Here is a 20,547-nt window from a genome sequence, read left to right on the forward strand (position 1 = left end):
AACATTCACTAACTGGGGAATAGATAAATAGCAAGTAGATGATTCGTGTGATTGAGTACTAAAATAATGAATAAAATCCAACTATATGCATATATATGTGCACACACACATACATACACACTCACATGCAATTTATCTCCCAGCTGCAGTGTGAGATTTAAGTAGAGAAAATGGAGGGCACACACCATAGAGGGAGGTTCCTAATGCTGCAAGTCAAACTAGACATCAAGTGTTCTCTGCTTATTCCAACCCTCCTGGTATAGAATATAGGACATAGATGTACCAGGGAGTCCCCAGAACAAGTTTAATTCAAGAAATTCTTGGAAAATAAGTCAGATATATTTATATTCAGTATCTTATCTTTGTTGAGTCTCCTGTGTATATGAGTGTGTGTGTGTGTGTGTGTGTGTTTATTTGAGGGGCTTAAATGAAATAATCTGTATTTTTCCTTGACACCCTTTCTCAGCTCCTGAGTCAATCAAATATACAGCAGAGTGACTATTCTACAGCCCTAAAGCAATGCAACAGAGAAAAGAACAGAACGTCTTCCATCATCCCTGGTAAGCTATGTTGAATTTTGGAAGGAAAAAACCCCCAACTTTTTAAATAATAGAAACCTTGTAGATAATTTGACAATATTTGTACATCTTGGAACAAAAACAATACACATATTTTTCTAATCATGCCAGATAATATAACTTAACAAGGACTCTTAAACCTTGAAGTCTTCGTCTGGAAGTGCAAAATACATAGAAAAACTAGCTTAAAAGTCAAACACACTCTACTTGCAAAATGCAGTTATGTTTTGCCATTTGCAGGGGCAAGGAGGAGATACAGTGCTAAGAGCTTACTTGTTTATGATGAATGTTCTTTATTCCCAGTGGAAAGATCCAGGGTTGGCATTTCATCCCTGAGTGGGGAAGGCACAGACTACATCAATGCCTCCTACATCATGGTAAGTCAGAGAGCCACTGGGGAGACTGCTGCAGCTTGCGTTATCAGAATCAAAACCAGAGTGGGGGGCTTCCTTGCTGGTGCAGTGGTTGAGAGTCCGCCTGCCGATACAGGGGACACGGGTTCGTGCCCCGGTCCCAGAAGATCCCACATGCCGCGGAGCGGCTAGGCCCGTGAGCCATGGCCACTGAGCCTGCGCGTCCAGAGCCTGTGCTCCGCAACGGGAGAGACCACAATAGTGGGGGCCCATGTACCGCAAAAAACAAAACAAAAAGAAAAAAAAAAAAGCCAGAATGGGCTGCCCAAAGCAGTGACTGGCAGATACGGGAGGCACCACGGGTGGACATGAGTCGTATCTGATGACTGCAGGCTCACAGCCCACAGCAGCAATAGAATCACAGCATTCTTTGATGTTTTTATGTGTGCTGGGACTGGAGAACCCTTAATCAAGACAATGAGTAGATGTGGGAACCAAACTCACCATGAGTAGATACAAAACATCCACTCATCCATCTAAGCTCCATTTCATTCACCAAAGCAGATTCCCTGCAGACCCAGGATACACCAGCTTTAGCAAAGTCCAGTCTCATTCACATTACCACTCCACTTTTGCAGCATGGTTCTCACCCTGCAAACTGGGCTCATTTGGGGACTTGGATTTCTAAAGATACAATACTTTCTGCATTTAGACCTACTATCAGAGGGATGAGTGTTTTAGTAGCTGTTGTGTGACCTTCATTTCCATTTTAGGTCAATCAATCACAGAGTTTGCCTTCAGATGAAAGGGTCCTAATCCCCGTGCCAAAATCACTGTTCTGTTTATCTAGAAAATACTAAGGTATATCCATGCAAGAAACAGAGAGATGTGTGGAGGTGGCATCTAAAAGCATGCCACACTTAAAATAGGGGCATCTTAATACTATAGAAAGCAGATATTTTTACTCAAAAATTGAGAATGGGTTAAGAGAACAAATATACATATTGCATTGTGTGCTGGCTAGATAGAAGACAGACTGTTCTTGTCAAAAAAATAATTGAATGCTGGAAAATATTACCTACAAAGCTTGCCACATTACGTCTGAAGATTTACAAAATAGGATGAATTTTTATCTACCTGGAATGACTTAAGTGGGATATTGACTGAAGTTGCAGGATAAACTAGAGGTCCTTTCAAGGTCTCTTCCCATCCAAAGAATCTACAATTAACCAGAAAAACATTTAATTATGTACAACCTGCTCATTCAAATCCGAATATATGAACTTAAACGTTTTCTGCTTCTCAAACAAGATTGTAACCAAAACAAAGTAAATTAAGTAGAATTCTACTTGATGAATAAATGAAGATAAAGCTTAAAAAATAAAAAAATGAACATATTCCACACTTCGTATGAGCCCATGGGGGATAAGAATGCGATCTAAGAGATTCCATTGCAGAAGGGGCTAACTGAGCCATGATTTTGGTAAGCAGTAACGTGGAAATCATGATTAATTCAATGGCACCAGCTTTCAGGTTTCTGCAGCAACATTTGCAAGGTGCCCCCCCGACCCCGCTCCTCTCCTGTAGAGGCAGCCAGGGTGTAAAGGTATCCGGTTGCCAGTAGGTGTGAAATTTAGCGCTCTGCCATTGGGACTTGTGAAAAGTAAGAAATATAAAATCTCTAGATTTCTGTTCTATCTAGTGTGAGAGACATAGTCCAGAAGCCATTTTTGTTGTCTCCTCCTAGAGGTGATAGCTGGGTAAGCTTGGGCACAGCACTTAATTTCTTAAGCTTCAGTTTAATCACCTATAAAATGAAGATCACATTCCCTTTCTCATAGTACTACTGTGAGGGCTAAAGGAAGAAAGTGCTATACCTGGCATATAGGAGGGGTCTGTAACATTGGCTATAATAATCATATTATTTATAGACACAATCTACAAATAAAAAGACAGTAACCATTAACCTATAAATGTTTTTGGAATGTTTAAAGTCATATGCCAAGGCTCTTTCTGTCTTCTCTTTGGTTTTGTAGGGTTATTATCAGAGCAGTGAATTCATCATCACCCAGCATCCCCTTCTCCATACCATCAAGGATTTCTGGAGGATGATATGGGACCATAACGCCCAGCTGGTCGTTATGCTTCCAGATGGTCAAAACATGGTAAGTCCCTCAGGTCATTTTTGGCATGTTCTTTACAGGGTAGGTATCAAGACGCAACCACCAGAAGTCCAGCATACAAAGAATGTATTTTTTTCAACCAATAAACTAATACTGAAGTTGCACCTTGTCTATTATTGGACTTGGTTTGGATGCAATATCCCAGGTCTGAAATTGTTGAATGACAGTTTTAAATAAAAGTAGGCTGAAATTAACTTACGTATTTATTACGCTGCTTAAGGAAATTAGAATTGCAATCATGAAGGAAGTCGGTCCATATGTTTCTATTTATATTTTTTTAAATAAAACTTGTTAGGATATTTTAAGAGTAAATTTTGAGATTCAAAGAAAAATTTGAGTTGAATTGTCTATGGCAACCAGTTAACTTCGTTTCACAGTCTGACTTAAACATTTTATTAAAATCTAGAATCTTCTTTGGTTTTTAATCCTCCAGGCAGAAGATGAATTTGTTTACTGGCCAAATAAGGATGAGCCTATAAATTGTGAGAGTTTTAAGGTCACTCTTATGGCTGAAGAACACAAATGTCTGTCTAATGAAGAAAAACTTATAATGCAAGATTTTATCTTAGAAGCTACCCAGGTATGGACATAGTTTAAATGACAAACTTTTCATCTTAAGCACATGTTAAATATATGCCAATTTAAGAATCTCTCCTAGAAATAAAAAGAAGGAATCTGATTTCTTACAAATTGAGACAGATTACCCAAATAATAAATTTTACCTTACTTGTCATTTTCATTTTCAAAATCTTATAGAATCATTAAACAATTAGCCATCACTAAACTCCACCATCCCTGACTTCTGCACACACAGGAAGTCAAAGATTTCTCTTTTACTCCAAAGCCATTGCTGATAGAAGTTAAGTTGAAAATAAACAGAGTAAAAAACTAATTTCATTAATCCTAATTCTCATGTTTTAAGGCAAGTCCTTACCTTGTATTCTCCTAAATAAAATGGGAAAAATATTACCTACCAAAAAAAGCTTACTGCTCTCTATTGATGTACAGAGGGTTGTTAAGTGAAGAACTGCTTTGAAAACATGCAGTGCAATGAACTAGTGTTGTTTTACTAGACTCCTGATTATCTACAAGGCACCAATTGGAATTCTTTGGCAATAACTGTTTCTATGATTACAGCACAGTTCATAAATTATTGCATAGCTCCTGTGAAAGACTGAAAGATGCTAATAATGATGAGTAAAGCATGTGAAATTCAGAGGCCTTTCTCAAACAGAAAAAAAATAAATCATGTTTTAGATGGTTTAAATGTTTCACTTTACCCTAATTCTGAAACTGGTAAAACATATAGGGTACATGAGAAGATTGAGTATTCGCTAGAATATTTGACCAAAATTTATAAAATTGATAATGCAAATACATTGTTTTCTAAATGTTTTATAGTTCTGCCTGAAATTGATGTGTTATATTTTGTGAGTCAAGGGTCCAATTTTATTATTTTTGTGTGAATAACCACTGTTCCAGTATCATTTATAGATCAACAATACCAGTTCAAATTTCTATATATGTATAAGCCACTTTGGGAAACTGGGGATCAGAGGTTTAAGAGATTTAAAGTCACACAACCTGGTTTGGTCACTTAATAAGCAAGGATCAGACCTGAGCCTGGAGTGGAAACCATGTCTCCAACCTCCTTACCAGCATTTCCCACACTGTGTCAAGCAATCTTATTCTTCCCTTAGTTAAACCTGAGTAATGCTGGTATTTGAAGAAGTCTATGCTATTTTTTTCTTTTTTCTTTTTTTAAATTTAAGTATAGTTGATGTACAATATTATATGTTACAGGTGTACGATATAGTGACTCACAATTTTTAGAGGAAAAAGTCTATGCTATTTTTAAAACTAATTTTAAAACTGAAGATTTCTTTTTGTAAGTTTAAATTTATCAGCACAGATACATCTTTGTTCATGATTTGTTTGGCAAGATAAGCCCATAAACAAGGTTTTGTTTTGTTTTTTTGCGGTACGCGGGCCTCTCACTGTCGCGGCCTCTCCCGTTGCGGAGCACAGGCTCCAGACGCGCAGGCTCAGTGGCCATGGCTCACGGGCCCAGCCGCTCCGCGGCATGTGGGATCTTCCCAGACCAGGGCACGAACCCGCGTCCCCTGCATCGGTAGGCGGACCCTCAACCACTGCGCCACCAGGGAAGCCCCAAGGTTTATTTTTAAATAAAAAAGAGATCACCTCTGTACATGGCAAATGTGGTGTCGCGGCAGTTTCTCCCTTCCATGATGCAGGACAGGCTGCAACTACTGCTGCTCACTCAGCGTGTTTTTGGTTTTATTGCCTTCCTATAATTCCTGACTTTCCTCAATTCATCTACTCACCAACCAATATGACACTTTCTAAAACAGCAATTTTTATCTCTTCTTATAGGATGATTACGTACTTGAAGTGCGGCATTTTCAGTGTCCCAAATGGCCAAATCCAGATAGCCCCATTAGTAAAACTTTTGAACTTATAAGTATTATCAAAGAAGAAGCTGCCACCAGGGATGGACCCATGATTGTTCATGATGAGTAAGTTCCACACTTTAAATCAATTCACACCTGACATCCTCTGTGTGTATGTATATTTCTGTTGTCTTTGTACTAACCTAATACTTTGGACCAATCATGAATTGTTCAGCCAGGGTGGATTATCTGCTTCTCATGGACAGGATTAACACAGAATAGTTTTGGGGTTTTTTTCCGCTTCTCTGGGAGCTCCTGTTGAAGGCAGGAAATGTGTGCATGAGCACAAGCATCTGCTGTTGCATTCTACACTAAGAACACTTTGTGTGATGAGTCCGTGTTTTAGAACCTGAATTTTCAGGTGCTAACCAGCGAGGCATCTCTCAGCTGTTGGCTTCCTGGGATAGGAGTAAAGTTGATATATTTTTTATTTACCAGAAACAGGAATTTTTATCCAATAGATCTTTCCAAGTTTCAGTTGTGAACAAATAAAAAATGCATATGCTGGAATTATGTTATATATCAATACATATTATATATGATGCATATGATAATATTACATAATATATATTATAACCTCAGTCAGATCATTTTGATTTACTGCCAACCCCTTCCATAGTATAAAAATAAGAAATGGGGCTTCCCTGGTGGCGCAGTGGTTGAGAGTCCGCCTGCCGATGCAGGGGACGTGGGTTCGTGCCCCGGTCTGGGAAGATCCCACATGCCACGGAGCGGCTGGGCCCGTGAGCCATGGCCACTGAGCCTGTGCGTCTGGAGCCTGTGCTCCGCAACGGGAGAGGCCACAACAGCGAGAGGCCCACGTACCGCAAAAAAAAAAAAAAGAAATGTATCACCAAATATTGAACTTCTATAAAGTATCTCATTACTAATATCATGAACACTCCCAGTGATTCGAAGTAAACCACAGTTCCATGCACTATAAAGTAATGAGACAACTTATTAAAAATTTCAATGTTCTTACTGCAAAATTATCAAGGCCATGTGCTCTGTGGGTTTCAAATATGAACATTTGATGCACCTGAACGGAGTCTTTGTCCCTTCCATTTGTTTCCAGGCATGGAGGAGTGACAGCAGGAACTTTCTGTGCTCTGACAACCCTTATGCACCAACTAGAAAAAGAGAATTCAATGGATGTTTACCAGGTAGCCAAGATGATCAATTTGATGAGGCCAGGAGTCTTTGCTGATGTTGTAAGTACTAAAGCAGCGAACCAAACTTTTCTCATTAGAGCGCAAGTTACTTTCTAGAGGCTACCAAAATCGTTTTGTCCTGTATCAAAAAAGATCACATTGATAATATGAGCATGTAGTTTTCAAGCTGAATTATGTTCAGTTTGCAATCCATAGAACTGGAGCAATGAACATCTAAAGTTTATTTTCCAGAAAATTGATGGATCAAAATTTTAAAATTTCATTGTGTGCCTTTTTGCAAGACTTATTGTAATTCTGAAAAATATCCTCAGTAGAAGCACCAATTAATCTGATTTATCCAACAAAAAAATAGTTATTTTCCCGGGGGTTAGGATTCTACATAGCCTCAAAGAAGAGTCAGAAGATAGACTTCAGCTGCTCACCTTTTTCTCAAGCCAAATTCATTTTCTGAACTTAAGAAGTAGCTAATTCTGGGGATAGTTTTAAAAAGAGAGAGAGAGAGACACTCGTACAATCAAGAAAGAGCATAGCACATCTGGAAAAATAAGTCTCAACTCTGAGAATAATTTGGAAGTTTTTTTATTATAGAAACAAGAACTAGAAAGACAATAGGGAACTTTGTGCAAATGCCCCAGTGGGAGAAGCTTAGGTGGATGCAGAAGTCATAGGCTCACTTCCAGCTTCCTAGTCTGGGTATGTGTAAGGGCCTTATAAAGAGTCCATTTTCAAAGCTCTAGCCCAGACCCGCTGGCCAGAGAGTAAGGTAACCCTTGTGCACATGCACTTCAGAGGAGCCCCTATTGAAAGTCTCATTCAGGAGAGTTGAGTTGTATCAAGCTTGTCTTGTATGAAATTGCTTTCGGCGGACTAAACTTACACCCAAGTTTCACAAATGCATTTAATGAGACGTGTGGTCCTAATGATTTTCTACTATGGAGCCAGCCACTTGCTCATGTTCTTTGCAACTACCTTCCCCCACCTCACCATCCCCAAGGTGACATCTGTAAGAGAACAACTCCTTTATTCTTCTGTGTGTCTCTACCGTGAGACCACAGCAGGGTACACAGGCACACAGTCTCCTTCTCACCAAGCAGGACGTAAGACCCGTCGGGTTGGTAGAGTGTGAAGGATACTTGGTAAACAGTGGGTCTTGTGAAAGGCCTGCATTCCTCATGAGTTCCTGGGCGGACAGTGCAGTCCTGAGACCTCTTCATAAATAGACAAACCCAACAGATTTTGTAACCAAAGGCAAAAGGAAAATGAGTCACTTAGTGGGTTACAGGAGCCTAGTGCCAAAGGGTTTACACACAAGTTGACAAATCAGTAACAGAACCTTATCACATCACCTTCTGATGCCATGAAGTAAATGAATAAGAATGGAGTGTTTCCCATTGGCAAATGTAGTGGGCCAGTGTTCTAGGTCAATGAATGTTGGCTAATTATAGAGCCACTTTAAATGTAATCAGAAAGAGACATTAATATGGATGGTGTACCTCTGCTGATTATAACAGAGCCCTGAACACAATGCCTTTCTATGACAGTGGCAAAGGGTGACTAAACACCTTGCTTCTTTTTACAAATGTATGTCTTCAGTGAGCTTTCTGTTTCTGACCTCCCATTCTCTGTTCCCCAGGAGCAGTATCAGTTTCTCTACAAAGCAGTCCTCAGCCTTGTGAGCACGAGGCAGGAAGAGAATCCGTCCACCTCTCTGGACAGTAATGGCGCAGCGTTGCCTGATGGAAATATAGCCGAGAGCTTAGAGTCTTTAGTTTAACATGGAAAAGGGTGAGAAGCGTCCACATCTAGGCATTGCTTTCCTCTTTCTAAAGTTAGACAGGAATATTAGTCCAGTTCTTCTGTTATCTGTTTACTTCACATCACCTGACAGTAACTATCATGGCATAGGATTCTGCTGCCAAGTTTACATCATTAACAATGTGTGCCTTTTTGCAAAACTTCTTGTGATTCACTTATTGTGTTTAAACTAAAATGATTGAAATTGACCGTATTTCCAAGAATGGAATTGTGGTATCTTTTTTTCATATTGATTTTAACAGAGAATTTCAATTTATAGATATTAGGAATTCCCAACTACAGAAAACATGTTTGTTTTTAGTGTCAAATTTTTAGCTGTATTTGTAGCAATCATCAGGTTTGCTAGAAATATAACTTTTAATATAGTATACTGTAAATAAAACACTCTGTTCCCTATGATATTCAACATTTTACAACCACAGTATTCACCTAAAGTAGAAATAATCTGATACTTACTGTAAATACTGCTCTAGCATCTCCATGGACCAAATTTATATTTATAATTGTAGATTTTTATATTTTACTACTGAGTCAGTTTTCTAGTTCTGTGTAATTGTTTAGTTTAATGTTGCAGCTCATCTAGTCTTACTCTGTGAGTCTTCTGATACTGTTTTGTGTTGTGATTAACTCTGTTTTAGCATGTAATTTTAACTTTTATGGAAAATAAAAATACATTTGTTTTGAAAGAAGATGTTTTTATGAGAATAACACCTTACCTGACATTGTTTAAATGGTTTTTATCCAAGGCATTGCAAAAATAAATATAAATATTGCCATCAATTTGTGTTTGCTTGTGGAGTGCTGAGGCACGTGTAGCAGAAAATTGTAGATGTGTTCCCTCTGAGATTATGGACGTGAAAGAAGGTTGATGGGATGGGACAGTGTATAGAGCTGATTCCCAAACTGTGCCTTAAGGCACACAGGAAATTCACAAAATTGAAGATTTTTGAGGACAACACAGCAATGTGTACTGACACTACACAATTACTACTATTAAATTATTTGGATCTAACTACTTAATAAACAGAACCATTATGTATTTCCTTTGGTTTAGGGAGCAATGAAAATGTTACTCAGAAGCTGAGGGCATGATGTACCAAGAAGTGTTGGGAAACTGGTTTAGAACCAAGCTGGGAGTTAGAAGCAGGCAGATTTGCCAGCCAGGGAGAAGCTAAGCTGGTTTGGGAGCCAAGTGGGCGAATGGACAAGGACCAGGAGGTCCTAACTCCCAGAGTGGAAAAAGGTAAGTCCTAGGTGACAATCCTATTGTCAGGATTTAAGAGCTACGTGGAGGTGAGGGGCAGGAAAACAGGGAATCATGGGTAACAAGCCTGCTCTGATACTGGAAGCAGTCCCCTGCCTCAGCCAGGAGTGTTTTAGAGCACTGCCCGCAAAGGGGGCACCAGTCCCCAAGAATGCCCAGGTCAGTGCCTAAAGCGGGAGGCCAGGAAAAGTTTTGTTGAAACCAGTGGTTCTCAGAGTATGGTTTCCAGACCAGCAGCATCAGAAAAACCCAGGAACTTGTTAGCAATGCAAATCCTGGATTTCCATCCCAGATCTAAAATATCGGAAACTCTGAGGTTGGAACTCAGCAATCTAATGCAAGTTAAAGTTTGAGAACCACTGGTCCTTAGCAACAACAATTCAGAGAGCCTCCAGTTTCCTCAAGCAATATCAGGAAAATTTCACCAAATCCTTAAAATAGAACCAAAATTTATAAGTTTCTACTTTTTTAGCTTTCCTTTTAAAGCAATAGTCATGAAGAGTTATAAAATAGAAAAAAATTCCAACAAATAGTGTCACAAATCACAAAATATTCATAAGTACTGACCTACAGGGTATAAAAAAATTAACATGCTTCTTTCTCACCCTCCCACGGAGAAAGGCCAAAAGGTTAATTTTGATTCCTTGGTTGCTTTTCTAGCCTTGTCTCTTAGTCCTCTTGTTTTACAGTTTTGTTTCCCCATAACCCACAAAGTCTAATCTTAACGAGGAGTCCATGTCACAATTATTTTTTCTATTTTTCCATTTGCCTTTGTCCCAGGAACAAATGGCCTTTGAAGGGATATAGAATTTTTTTTTCCTTCATGGTTTTTTTTATTAGTGAGGTGCCTTGTAGAGACTCTTCCAAGAGAAAGTGATGTTGCAAGTGCAGGTATGATAATCAAGTATTTTATAGACAAATTCTAATAAAAATACCCTGAAACCAATAAAAAAGACAATCCTGTCAGATATAGCAATCTTTCCTCATCTTATGAAGCTTAACTCTGAGACAATAATCAATTATGAGAAGTGAAAATAAATGAAGCCTCATAAGTAAGCCTCATAAGTCTTACCCAATTATTTACATCCTTTACCAAAATTTCATATAGTTTTATTTCATTCACTGCTTTTATCCACACGTTGTTTTATTACATAATTGTGGCCTTGTTATGAATATATTTTTATGCTGCCTTTCATGTTGTTACATAAGCATTTTTATTACACATAATTTATAAACCTATCATTGTTACTGTGTAATATTCTATCGTGTATAGTGGTTTTCAAACAGGGATAGTATTGCGCCCCAGTGTCTGGAGACGTTTTTGGTTTTCGCATCTGAAGGGGATGTGCTGCTGGCACTTACTGGGCAGAAGCTAGAAATGCAGCTAAACATTCCGAAATTCACAGGACAGCCCTCACAACGAAGAATCATACAGCACAGCATGTCGATAGTACCAGGGTGGAGGAACCTGCCCTCATGATGCACCGGGGCTCTTGTGATCACTTTCGTGATGTCAGCTGTTTAGGCTCTTTTCAAATTCTTCCTAAACTCCAAAACTATGATAAACATTTCTTTATGTAAAAGCCTTTTACCATATTTAGGATGTTTCCTTAGTACCAATTCCTGTAAGTGCCAGTTGCTGAGAAGATTGTATGAATATTTTTATGTGTCTTAATACTCTTTGGCTTTCCAAGAGTTGTACAGTTTACACTCCCACTGCTCAGGTACTGGAGTCTTAGGGCTCCACTCCTGGGTTCAGGCTTCTGCTCAAACATCTCTTTGAGCAGCATTCCCCAGTCGGCCTGTTGGAAACAGCATCCCTCTCCTCCTAAGGAAGATCTTCAAAATATTTAGCACTGATCATTGGAAGGGACTTGAGCTGGCTCAGTGTCCCGTGTGTGCAAGCCGAAAGTCGGGTCCCTCTCCGCAAGCCCCTCACCCCAGGCCCTCCGGTCTCCTTACCCTGCTTTTTCTCCGGAGTGCATTTTGCTTCCTGACATATTTTATATGCGTTGTCTGTCCCCCGCTATTAATATATAAGCTCCATGAGGAGAGGAACTTTGGCTCTTGTAAACCTCTGTATTTCCACACCTAGAACAGGACTGGGCACATTAAAAACACTCACTACATTTTAGATAAATGAATGAATAAGGAGTGAATTAATGAATGAATTGGGGTTGTTTTGTTTTGTTTTATCTAGGACAAAAATGCTCTTTAATGATCCTGGGAAACCTGACACTCTATAGGTAGTGTTCCTCAACATACAATAAGTGTATCAATTTTGACCCATTTTCTTTTTCTGTAGCACCTTTGTAGATTAACCCAATTGAGAAATGGTGTTCTATACAGACTTTATCTACAATAGTAAATCTCGTAGAGCAGTTTTGCTATCTGCAGAGAGGTATTAAAGATGAGCATGATCCATCTATTTAGCTAAATGCACCGGAACTATATATAGTCCATCATAGTTCTCAGTCTGATACTACCTGAGAATTTATGGCAGCTGCTTCTTCATATCAAATTAATACAAATATTTAATATGTGCATGTTCTACCCAATATTACACCATAGGACTCTTACTTAATTTTCACATTTCTCATTTGAAAGCCCCTAATTTGTTAGCATCCAAAATGACTTTAATAGACAAAACTTAGAAAATAAGAACCCTTTATAAGCAGATACATTTTAGTTTCTTAGAATTGAATTCCATTCATAAATAGCACATAGAATCAGAAATACTAAGTATTTATTGAATTAAAATGAACTTTTTAGGGAAAGTGGGAAAAATATACACATTTGTCAAAATACACAAAAACACTTATTATAAATCATGATTGATTATCATCCACTCACTGGCTAATTGCAAAATATTCTTGTATGTTAGAGGTTTCCTCCTCATTAGTACAATATTGGTGTGTTAGAGTAGGTGGTATTAAATGTTAAGGCATATAAATGAAACACACTACACTGGTTTTAAAAATCCAGACATCCGGGACTTCCCTGGTGGCACAGTGGTTAAGAATCTGCCTGCCAACACAGGGGACATGGGTTCGAGCCCTGGTCTGGGAAGATCCCATATGCCGCGAAGCAACTAAGCCCGTGGACCACAACTACTGAGCCCGCGCGCCTAGAGCCTGTGCTCTGCAACAAGAGAAGCCACCACAATGAGAAGCCCGGGCACTGCAACGAAGAGTGGCCCCTGCTCGCCGCAACTAGAGAAAACCCGCGTGCAGCAACGAAGACCCAACGCAACCAAAAATTTTAAAAATAAATAAATTTATATATATTTTAAAAATCTGGGGCTTCCCTGGTGGCGCAGTGGTTGAGAGTCCACCTGCCGATGCAGGGGACATGGGTTCGTGCCCCGGTCCAGGAAGATCCCACATGGCGTGGAGCGGCTAGGCCCGTGAGCCATGGCCACTGAGCCTGCACATCCGGAGCCTGTGCTCCGCAACGGGAGAGGCCACAACAGTGAGAGGCCTGCGTACCACAAAAAAAAAAAAAAAAAAATCTGGACATCCTTGGCATTAAAGTTAACAAGTTTCTTAAGGTAATCATTTTTTAAAAGAAAAAATAAGATTTGGAAGTGGGAGTAAGAAAAACTGTGTGTGAGATGGAAACTTCTATTTACGTACACAACAACAAACTCCTAATCAGCCTCTCACCTGGGACACATTCTAAGCAGCTCAAGACACACAGCCTGACCTTTGAAAAACTTCCCGAATATGCTAATTTGTAATCCTTTCCTCTGAAGCTTTGGACATGACTTTCTCAGATTCCTATTATCTTGCTTCAATCCTAGGGGAGTTGCTTTAGTTCTGAATTATCCACATGAGAAATGAACCGATGCCAGTAATTTTTTCCTTGCTGCTAACTTGTTTAATGAAGGTATGTATTGAAAACTATAGCATTAAGGTTCCTAATGAAAACTATTAGAGAAGTCTCTTACAGCACTTTTACTTCAGGTAAGTGTTTTAAAGGACTCGGGAAGTTAAAAGCACATTCCTTGGGCTTTTTAGAGAGTAAATGAAAAACATTCCACATTTTGTTTATACAATATGTCTAGTTCTAATCTCACAGGATACATAAAAATGTTCAAAGAACCACCTAGAGAAAAAAAATGAAATGGTTTGAAAATAACTAAGGCCAATGAGGAAACGTTGCTAACTGGGGTCATTTACTGTATATTCACAGAATCCACCTACATGCCACTCTCCTTCTGGGGTGCCTTCCTGTGGCAGATTGTATTTTCCAAAAATAGCTCAACAATAGCTTTCAGCCCACATGTGACTCATTGAAACTCATCCCAGTGAGAGGTGGATCTATGGTCCCTTGCCTTGAATCTGGATGGACTTGTGACTACAATGAAAGTGATGCTACGTGATTTCTGAAGTTAAGTCATAAAAGGCAACACAGCATCTGCCTGGTTCCCTTGGATGTTCATTCTTAGAAGAGCACCACTATCCTTTGACCAACCCACGCATGGAAGATACATGTGGAAAGAAACCAAGGTCCTGGTCCACTGCCCCAGCTGAGCTAGAACCAACTTGCAATCATGGGAACAAGCTGTCTTTAAGTGGATCCCCCAACTCCCAGCCAAGTGAGACTGGGGGTGGGGCACAGACAAGCTGTTCCCACTGAGCCATGCCCAAATTGCAGCGTGACAGCCAAATAGATAACTGTTGTTTTAAGCCATTACATTTTTTAAAATTTATTTATTTTGTTTATTTTTGGCTGCATTGGGTCTTCGTTGCAGCACGTGAGGGCTACTCTTTGTTGTGGTGCGCGCGCTTCTCACTGCGGTGGCTTCTCTTGTTGTGGAGCACCGGCTCCAGGCACATGGGCTCAGTAGTTGTGGCTCACGGGCTTAGTTGCTCCATGGCATGTGGGATCTTCCTGGGCCAGGGCTCGAACCCGTGTCCCCTGCATTTGCAGGTGGGTTCTTAACCACTGCGCCACCACGGAAGCCCAGCCATTACATTTTGAGGTAGCTGGTTCCACCGTGAGAGTAACCAGAACACTTCTTACGCACTTCATTTAACTTTGTGAGGCATATTTTCTCTTCTGTAAAGTCAGAAGTCTGGCCAGATGATAATTTTGGCCCTTTCTTCTCTACAGTCATTTTACAATTCTCCTTATGGAGCAGGTATCTCAATGGCTTGTTTGAGAAGCATGGATCCTGAGGAGTCTTCCAAATGTATCCAAAAGATTGAAAAAACCTCAAAGGTAAAATTGCATGATCTTTAACATAAACTTCAAACAGAAATGTTATTTCAAAAGAGTTATTGCAGAAAAAAAAAACCAAGTGTTTTTGACATCTACTACGTGTCAGGCTTTTCTCTTACATTCTCTCAGAAACTTTATAACCATGCTGTGAGTTACTGTTGTCCTCAGTTTATGGAAAAGGAAACAGCTAGTATGTTGTAGGACTAATCACACTACTTCTCAGAGAAACTTCTGTCTCATGAGTCTAGGATGAGGAAAGCTGGAAATATAAATATCAGTATTATCTGGAGGAAGCCAGAAAAGTCAGAAAGACCTGGAAGATGTGAGCATTAAGTCTACCAAAATGGTTAGACCAGGGATTCACAAACTGTGGCTCAGGGGCTATATGCTTCTAAGTACAGTATAATCTACCCATCCATACCCAGATCCTACCACCACCACCTTTACTATTGAAATTTCTGGTAGAAAACTTGTTACTGAGAGCCAATGCAGTGTTTCACTCTATATATCTTTACTCAAGCTTACTGACATTTCCTTTTCTAGCACTAACGTTAGACACCCCCCCTTCAATCATACCCCCTTTATCACTCAGTTAAAGCCCAAACTAGTTATTATCTCAGTGGGTTCCTCCTCCCACCCAAGGTGCTAGTTCCCTAGTTCCCATGCCATCTGGGTGCTCATCCAGACTGGGGGTGGAATCAATGCAACACAAGTGTTATTTCCTAATTGATTATGTTAAAATCAATGTTGTGGTTAAAAAGAAAAAACAAAAAACTTTCATAACAGTTATGTCTTTACTTGTTAATTGATCTCCATTATTGATATTTTTGGCAGGTGGGACAAGGTCGTAATCAACTTTGATCCTTTTCCAAAAGCATAGATGCTTTCTCAACTGCCATATGTCCCACATATAATACCTGCTTATTTCGATGGCAGAATTAGTTTCATATGCCAGAATATGAGCACAGTCCCTCAGAAAGTTTAATTTATATCCCTAAAGAGAAACATTTCTTTCCTCCAAGGAGAAAAAAAGTTTTATTTGTACATCTTGATACATACTTCACACAGCATGCAATTCACACAAAGTGCACAATTCAGTGATTTTTAGTATATTCACAGAGTTGCACCTCCATTACCACAATCAACTCTACATTTTCATCTCCCCCCAAAACCCCCAAACTCATTAGCAGTCACTCCCACTTGTCCCCAAACCCCCCAGCCCTAGGCAACCACTAATCTACTTTCTCCATATAGAGATTTGACTATTCTAGATATTTCAAACAAATGAAATCATACAATATGTGGCTTTTCATGCCTGGCTTCTTTCACTTAATGTTTATCCATGTTGTAGCAAGTATCTGTACTTAATCTCTTTTTAATTGCCAAATATTATTCCATTGTATGGATATGCCACATTTTGTTTATTCATTTATTATTTGATGGGCAGTTGACTTGTTTTGATTTCTGGCTGTTATGAATAATGCTGCTATGAACATCTGTTTACAAGTTGTTGCGTGGACATATTTTCATTTCTCTAATACCAAAGAGTGGAATTACTGGATCATATGGTAACTCTATGTTTAACCATTTGAGGAACTGCCAAACTGTTTTTCCAAGCAGTTGTACCATTTTATATTTCCACCTGCAGTTTATGAGGGTTCCAATTTCTCCACATCTTCACCAGCACTTGTTATTATTTTTTCACAGTAGCTATCCTGGTGACTTTGAAGTGGTATCTCATTGTAGGTTTGATTTGTATTTCCCTGATAGCTAATGTATGTTAGGCATCTTTTCATGTGCATATTGGCCTTTTGTATGCCTTCTTTGGAGAACAGTTAATTCCGATCCTTTGTCTGTTTTTTTTAATTGGGCTCTTTGACTTTTTCTTGAATATAGTAGTTCTTTACCTATTCTAAGTACAAGTTCTTCTCTCACTTGGTATATGATTTGCAAACATTTTCTCTCATTCTGTGGGTTGTCTTTTGCCTTCTTGAGGTATTCTTGGAAGCACAGAAATTCTTAATCATGATGATACACAATTTATCTATTTTTTTTTTCTTTCACTGCTTGTGCTTTTGGTGTCATCTATTTAAGAAAGCACTGCCTAATCCAAGGTCATAACGATTTACACCTATGATTTCATCTAAAAGTTTTATAGTGTTTGCTCTCATATTTAGGTATTTGGTCCATTTTGAGATAATTTTTATATGTGCTGTGAGGTAGGGAGTCCAACTTTATTCTTTTGTATGTGGATATCCAGTTGTTTCAGCACAATTTGATGAAAAGATTATTTTTCTCAATTGAATTGTCCTAGCATCTTTTTCAAAAGTCAATTGACTGTGAATACGAGTTATTTCTGGACTCTCAATCTATTCCTATTTTACACTTTTTCTTAGAATTGTTTTCTTAATATTACTTTTGCTTCATTCATTGATATTGTATACAAATACCATTTTTGAATATTAATCCTGTTTCATGCAACTTTGCTGAACTCATGTATTAGTTCTAATGTTTTCTTAGAGTATTCTTTTGAATTTTCTTTGTATAACATTAGAGGTAGTTTTACACCTTCCTTTCTAATCTGGATGTCTTTTATTTCATTTTCTTGCCTAATTGCCCAGCTATACCCTCCAGTATAAGTTGAATAGAAATGGCAAGAGTATACATCCTTGTCTTGTTTCTGATTTTAGGGGGGAATCCTTCAGTCTTTCATCATTAACTATGATACTAGCTATGGTTTTTTCATAGATGCCCTTTATCAGGTTGAAGAATTCCCTTCTATTCCTAGTTTGTTGAGTGTTTCTTATCATAAAAGTGTGTTGGATTTGTTAATGCTTTTCCTGTGCCTAATGAGGTGATCACGTGGATTTTGATTTAGTCTTACCTATTTCCTTTTCCAAACATTAAAAGAAAGCTATAAGAAATGTCACTTTCTAAATGGATCATAATTTTACAAAAAGGCATAAAATAGTATTATTGCAAAGCTTTGGTAATCTAAAAGCATCCAACTGAATCAGTTTGAAAAATAAAAGCAAAAGAAAAATAAAGCTGCATGAAGAAATTTTTTTCTTACTAAAAAGATAAAACTTCATCTGCTAATTATCAGAAAATATATTCTTGTAAGAAAAAGTTGCATAATAAATTAACAAGTAGTACAATCATTATCACTTTTACATACACATGAAAAAATACATGATCGAATTATTAAAGTTCCCTGGTAATTACCGGCATCTCTTGTTCCAAATGTTTTCATATTAAAATAGAGATTTATATTTCAAAAACACCATTGTATTCACTTAATCAAAACATATCATGCGTTATGTTTTAAAATATCACATTAGCAAGCATGTTGTTGCATAAAAGTTCAGAGCTGTGTTGGCTGAGAAGATAAAAACAAAATATAATTCTCAATTATGGTTTGATTGTGCTCTGTGTAGTATACATAATGCCTTCTGCTTTAATTCGCTCCAATATTGGTCCATAGATCTCCTTTGAAAAGGGCCCCATCAGGCCTTTAGCTTTAATTTCACCTAGAAGAAAATAAATTTGTAGTTACCATTTTAAAGGTGGTATGAAAGGTTAACTTCTACAGCAAGAGTCTCCATACAGCAGTAAACTTTGAGTCAACAAATTTTTGGAGGCCTAGGGATTTTTCAAAATAGCAGCTTAAATGTCCCCTACTAAATTATTACTTTGGAACTTTCCTGGTGGTCCAGTGGGTAAGACTCCACGTTCCCCATTCAGGGGACCTGGGTTCAATCGGGGAGCTAGATCCCACATGTGTGCCGCAACTAGTAGTTCACATGTTGCAACTAAGAAGTCCACATTCCACGACTAAGAGCCCACATGCCGCAATGAAGATCCCGTGTGCCGCAACTAAGACCCGGTGCAGCCAAAATAAATACATAAATATTTTTTAAAAAATTATTACTTAATCAACACTGTAAGAAAAAGCAGTTAATTGAAAGCACAGCTGGAGTTAGGGACAGATTCTGAATTTATACACTTAACTGCATTAACTACCAAATCAGAGAATAAAGTCTAGTAAGAAAGTAAAGTCAACCTAACTGGTCTGCTTTATTTGCTGATGTCAGTTTTTAAAAAGCATAACACCAACAGAATGAAATTAAAAGCAATCTGGTTATTTGGGCACTGGCATCTGTTAGGGTGGCTGAAAGAGTAAGTCTGGGCACTTTCCTTAAAGGCTATGATGCCCTCATCCCTCATCACTTCTTCACTCTGGTTCCTCAATAACTAAGTAGGCGGTTTAATTTTTTTTTTTTTTTTTTTTTTTTTTGCGGTTCGCGGGCCTCTCACTGTTGCGGCCTCTCCTGTTGCGGAGCACAGGCTCCGGACGCACAGGCTCAGCAGCCATGGCTCACGGGCCCAGCCGCTCTGCGGCATGTGGGATCTTCCCAGACCGGGGCACGAACCTGTGTCCCTTGCATCGGCAGGTGGACTCTCAACCACTGCACCACCAGGGAAGCCCTAGGTGGTTTAATTTGATATTAGCTAATATGATACTGTAGATTTTTCCCCATTATTTCCCATTTATATGTTTTGGTGTTTTTTACTCCCCTCACACCTTCACAGGGGCCAAATGGGGCGTCATATTCAGAGATAATGCTTATTGAATGCAAACATCATCTTAAGGGGAGAGTGGAGAGTTGAAATTTGAATTCATTTAGTTCAAAATATATATTTAGTATTGATAGTATGTTGAGACATGAGGATTAATAAAATGTGGCCTATATTTTTGAAGATCTGGAAATGAATACTCTCTGCTATTTCAGTGTTACCCCCAAAATACAAAAAAATAAGGAAAGAAAAGAAGGCAGTTAACATTCCCTGTGGACCCCTCTATGTGGTAGGAGCTTTATGTATTATTTCACTTTAGTGTCACAACAACCCTATGAATTAGTCATGACAATCCCCACTTTAAAGATGAAGGAACTCTGACTCAGAGATGCTAAGAACTTGCACCCCATCACTCAGTCATCTTGCGACTGAGCTGGGACAGAAATCAGGTCTAACTCCGAAGCCAAGGTTTTTTACTCATCACAAGATGATCTCTCAGTCAGCCAGCCCTTAGATCTTCTGAACTGGCTCACTTTTAGTGAAAGGCAGTGTCATACTCAAGACTAATTATTTGATATCCAGGCCCTGAATGACTTGGAGATAATATGGAGACAACCTTGGTCCCCCAATGAAAGAACTTACCATCAAGTAACATCTTGGCTGCCATAGCAGTGGGTAACCCCACAGTTTTAGCCATAGCTGAAAAACCATTGACATCCCCATACACCACAAGATCAACAGTTTTATTTTCTAAATGTCCTGAAGGATGTCTGATTCCAAAGTTGTCTCTCATCACAATCATATCTTTCTCTCCAGGGCCTTAAAATAAATAAACACACAGTTTAAAACGTCACTATCATTACAACTCCAGTATCGTACTTCATCCCCCTGCGCCTGTCCTTCTGCT

The 20,547-nt window shown here is 38.8% G+C and overlaps 2 protein-coding genes across 5 annotated transcripts in view; one reads left to right on the forward strand and one right to left on the reverse strand.

The window, feature by feature from the left end:
* Positions 1-9,319, forward strand: part of PTPRZ1 (protein tyrosine phosphatase receptor type Z1) — a 167,082-nt gene extending 157,763 nt beyond the window's left edge. For all 4 annotated transcript variants that reach the window (XM_082633063.1, XM_082633064.1, XM_082633061.1 and 1 more), the window contains 7 exons: positions 467-560; positions 882-955; positions 2,968-3,096; positions 3,548-3,694; positions 5,509-5,651; positions 6,661-6,796; positions 8,391-9,319. In XM_082633063.1, coding sequence (XP_082489189.1) covers positions 467-560; positions 882-955; positions 2,968-3,096; positions 3,548-3,694; positions 5,509-5,651; positions 6,661-6,796; positions 8,391-8,531 — 864 coding nt within the window. In that variant the 3' untranslated portion in view covers positions 8,532-9,319. The remainder of the gene's footprint in view (positions 1-466; positions 561-881; positions 956-2,967; positions 3,097-3,547; positions 3,695-5,508; positions 5,652-6,660; positions 6,797-8,390) is intronic.
* Positions 9,320-16,084: 6,765 nt separating this feature from the next.
* AASS (aminoadipate-semialdehyde synthase) overlaps positions 16,085-20,547 on the reverse strand; it is a 59,066-nt gene continuing 54,603 nt past the window's right edge. Inside the window, exons 23-24 of the mRNA XM_082632813.1 lie at positions 20,283-20,459; positions 16,085-18,592 (exon numbers count right to left, since the gene is read on the reverse strand). Of these exons, the coding sequence (XP_082488939.1) occupies positions 18,474-18,592; positions 20,283-20,459 (296 nt within the window). The 3' untranslated portion in view covers positions 16,085-18,473. The remainder of the gene's footprint in view (positions 18,593-20,282; positions 20,460-20,547) is intronic.

This window comes from Mesoplodon mirus (assembly GCF_964341445.2).
Source record: "Mesoplodon mirus genome assembly, chromosome: 9".
Taxonomy (NCBI): domain Eukaryota; kingdom Metazoa; phylum Chordata; class Mammalia; order Artiodactyla; family Ziphiidae; genus Mesoplodon; species Mesoplodon mirus.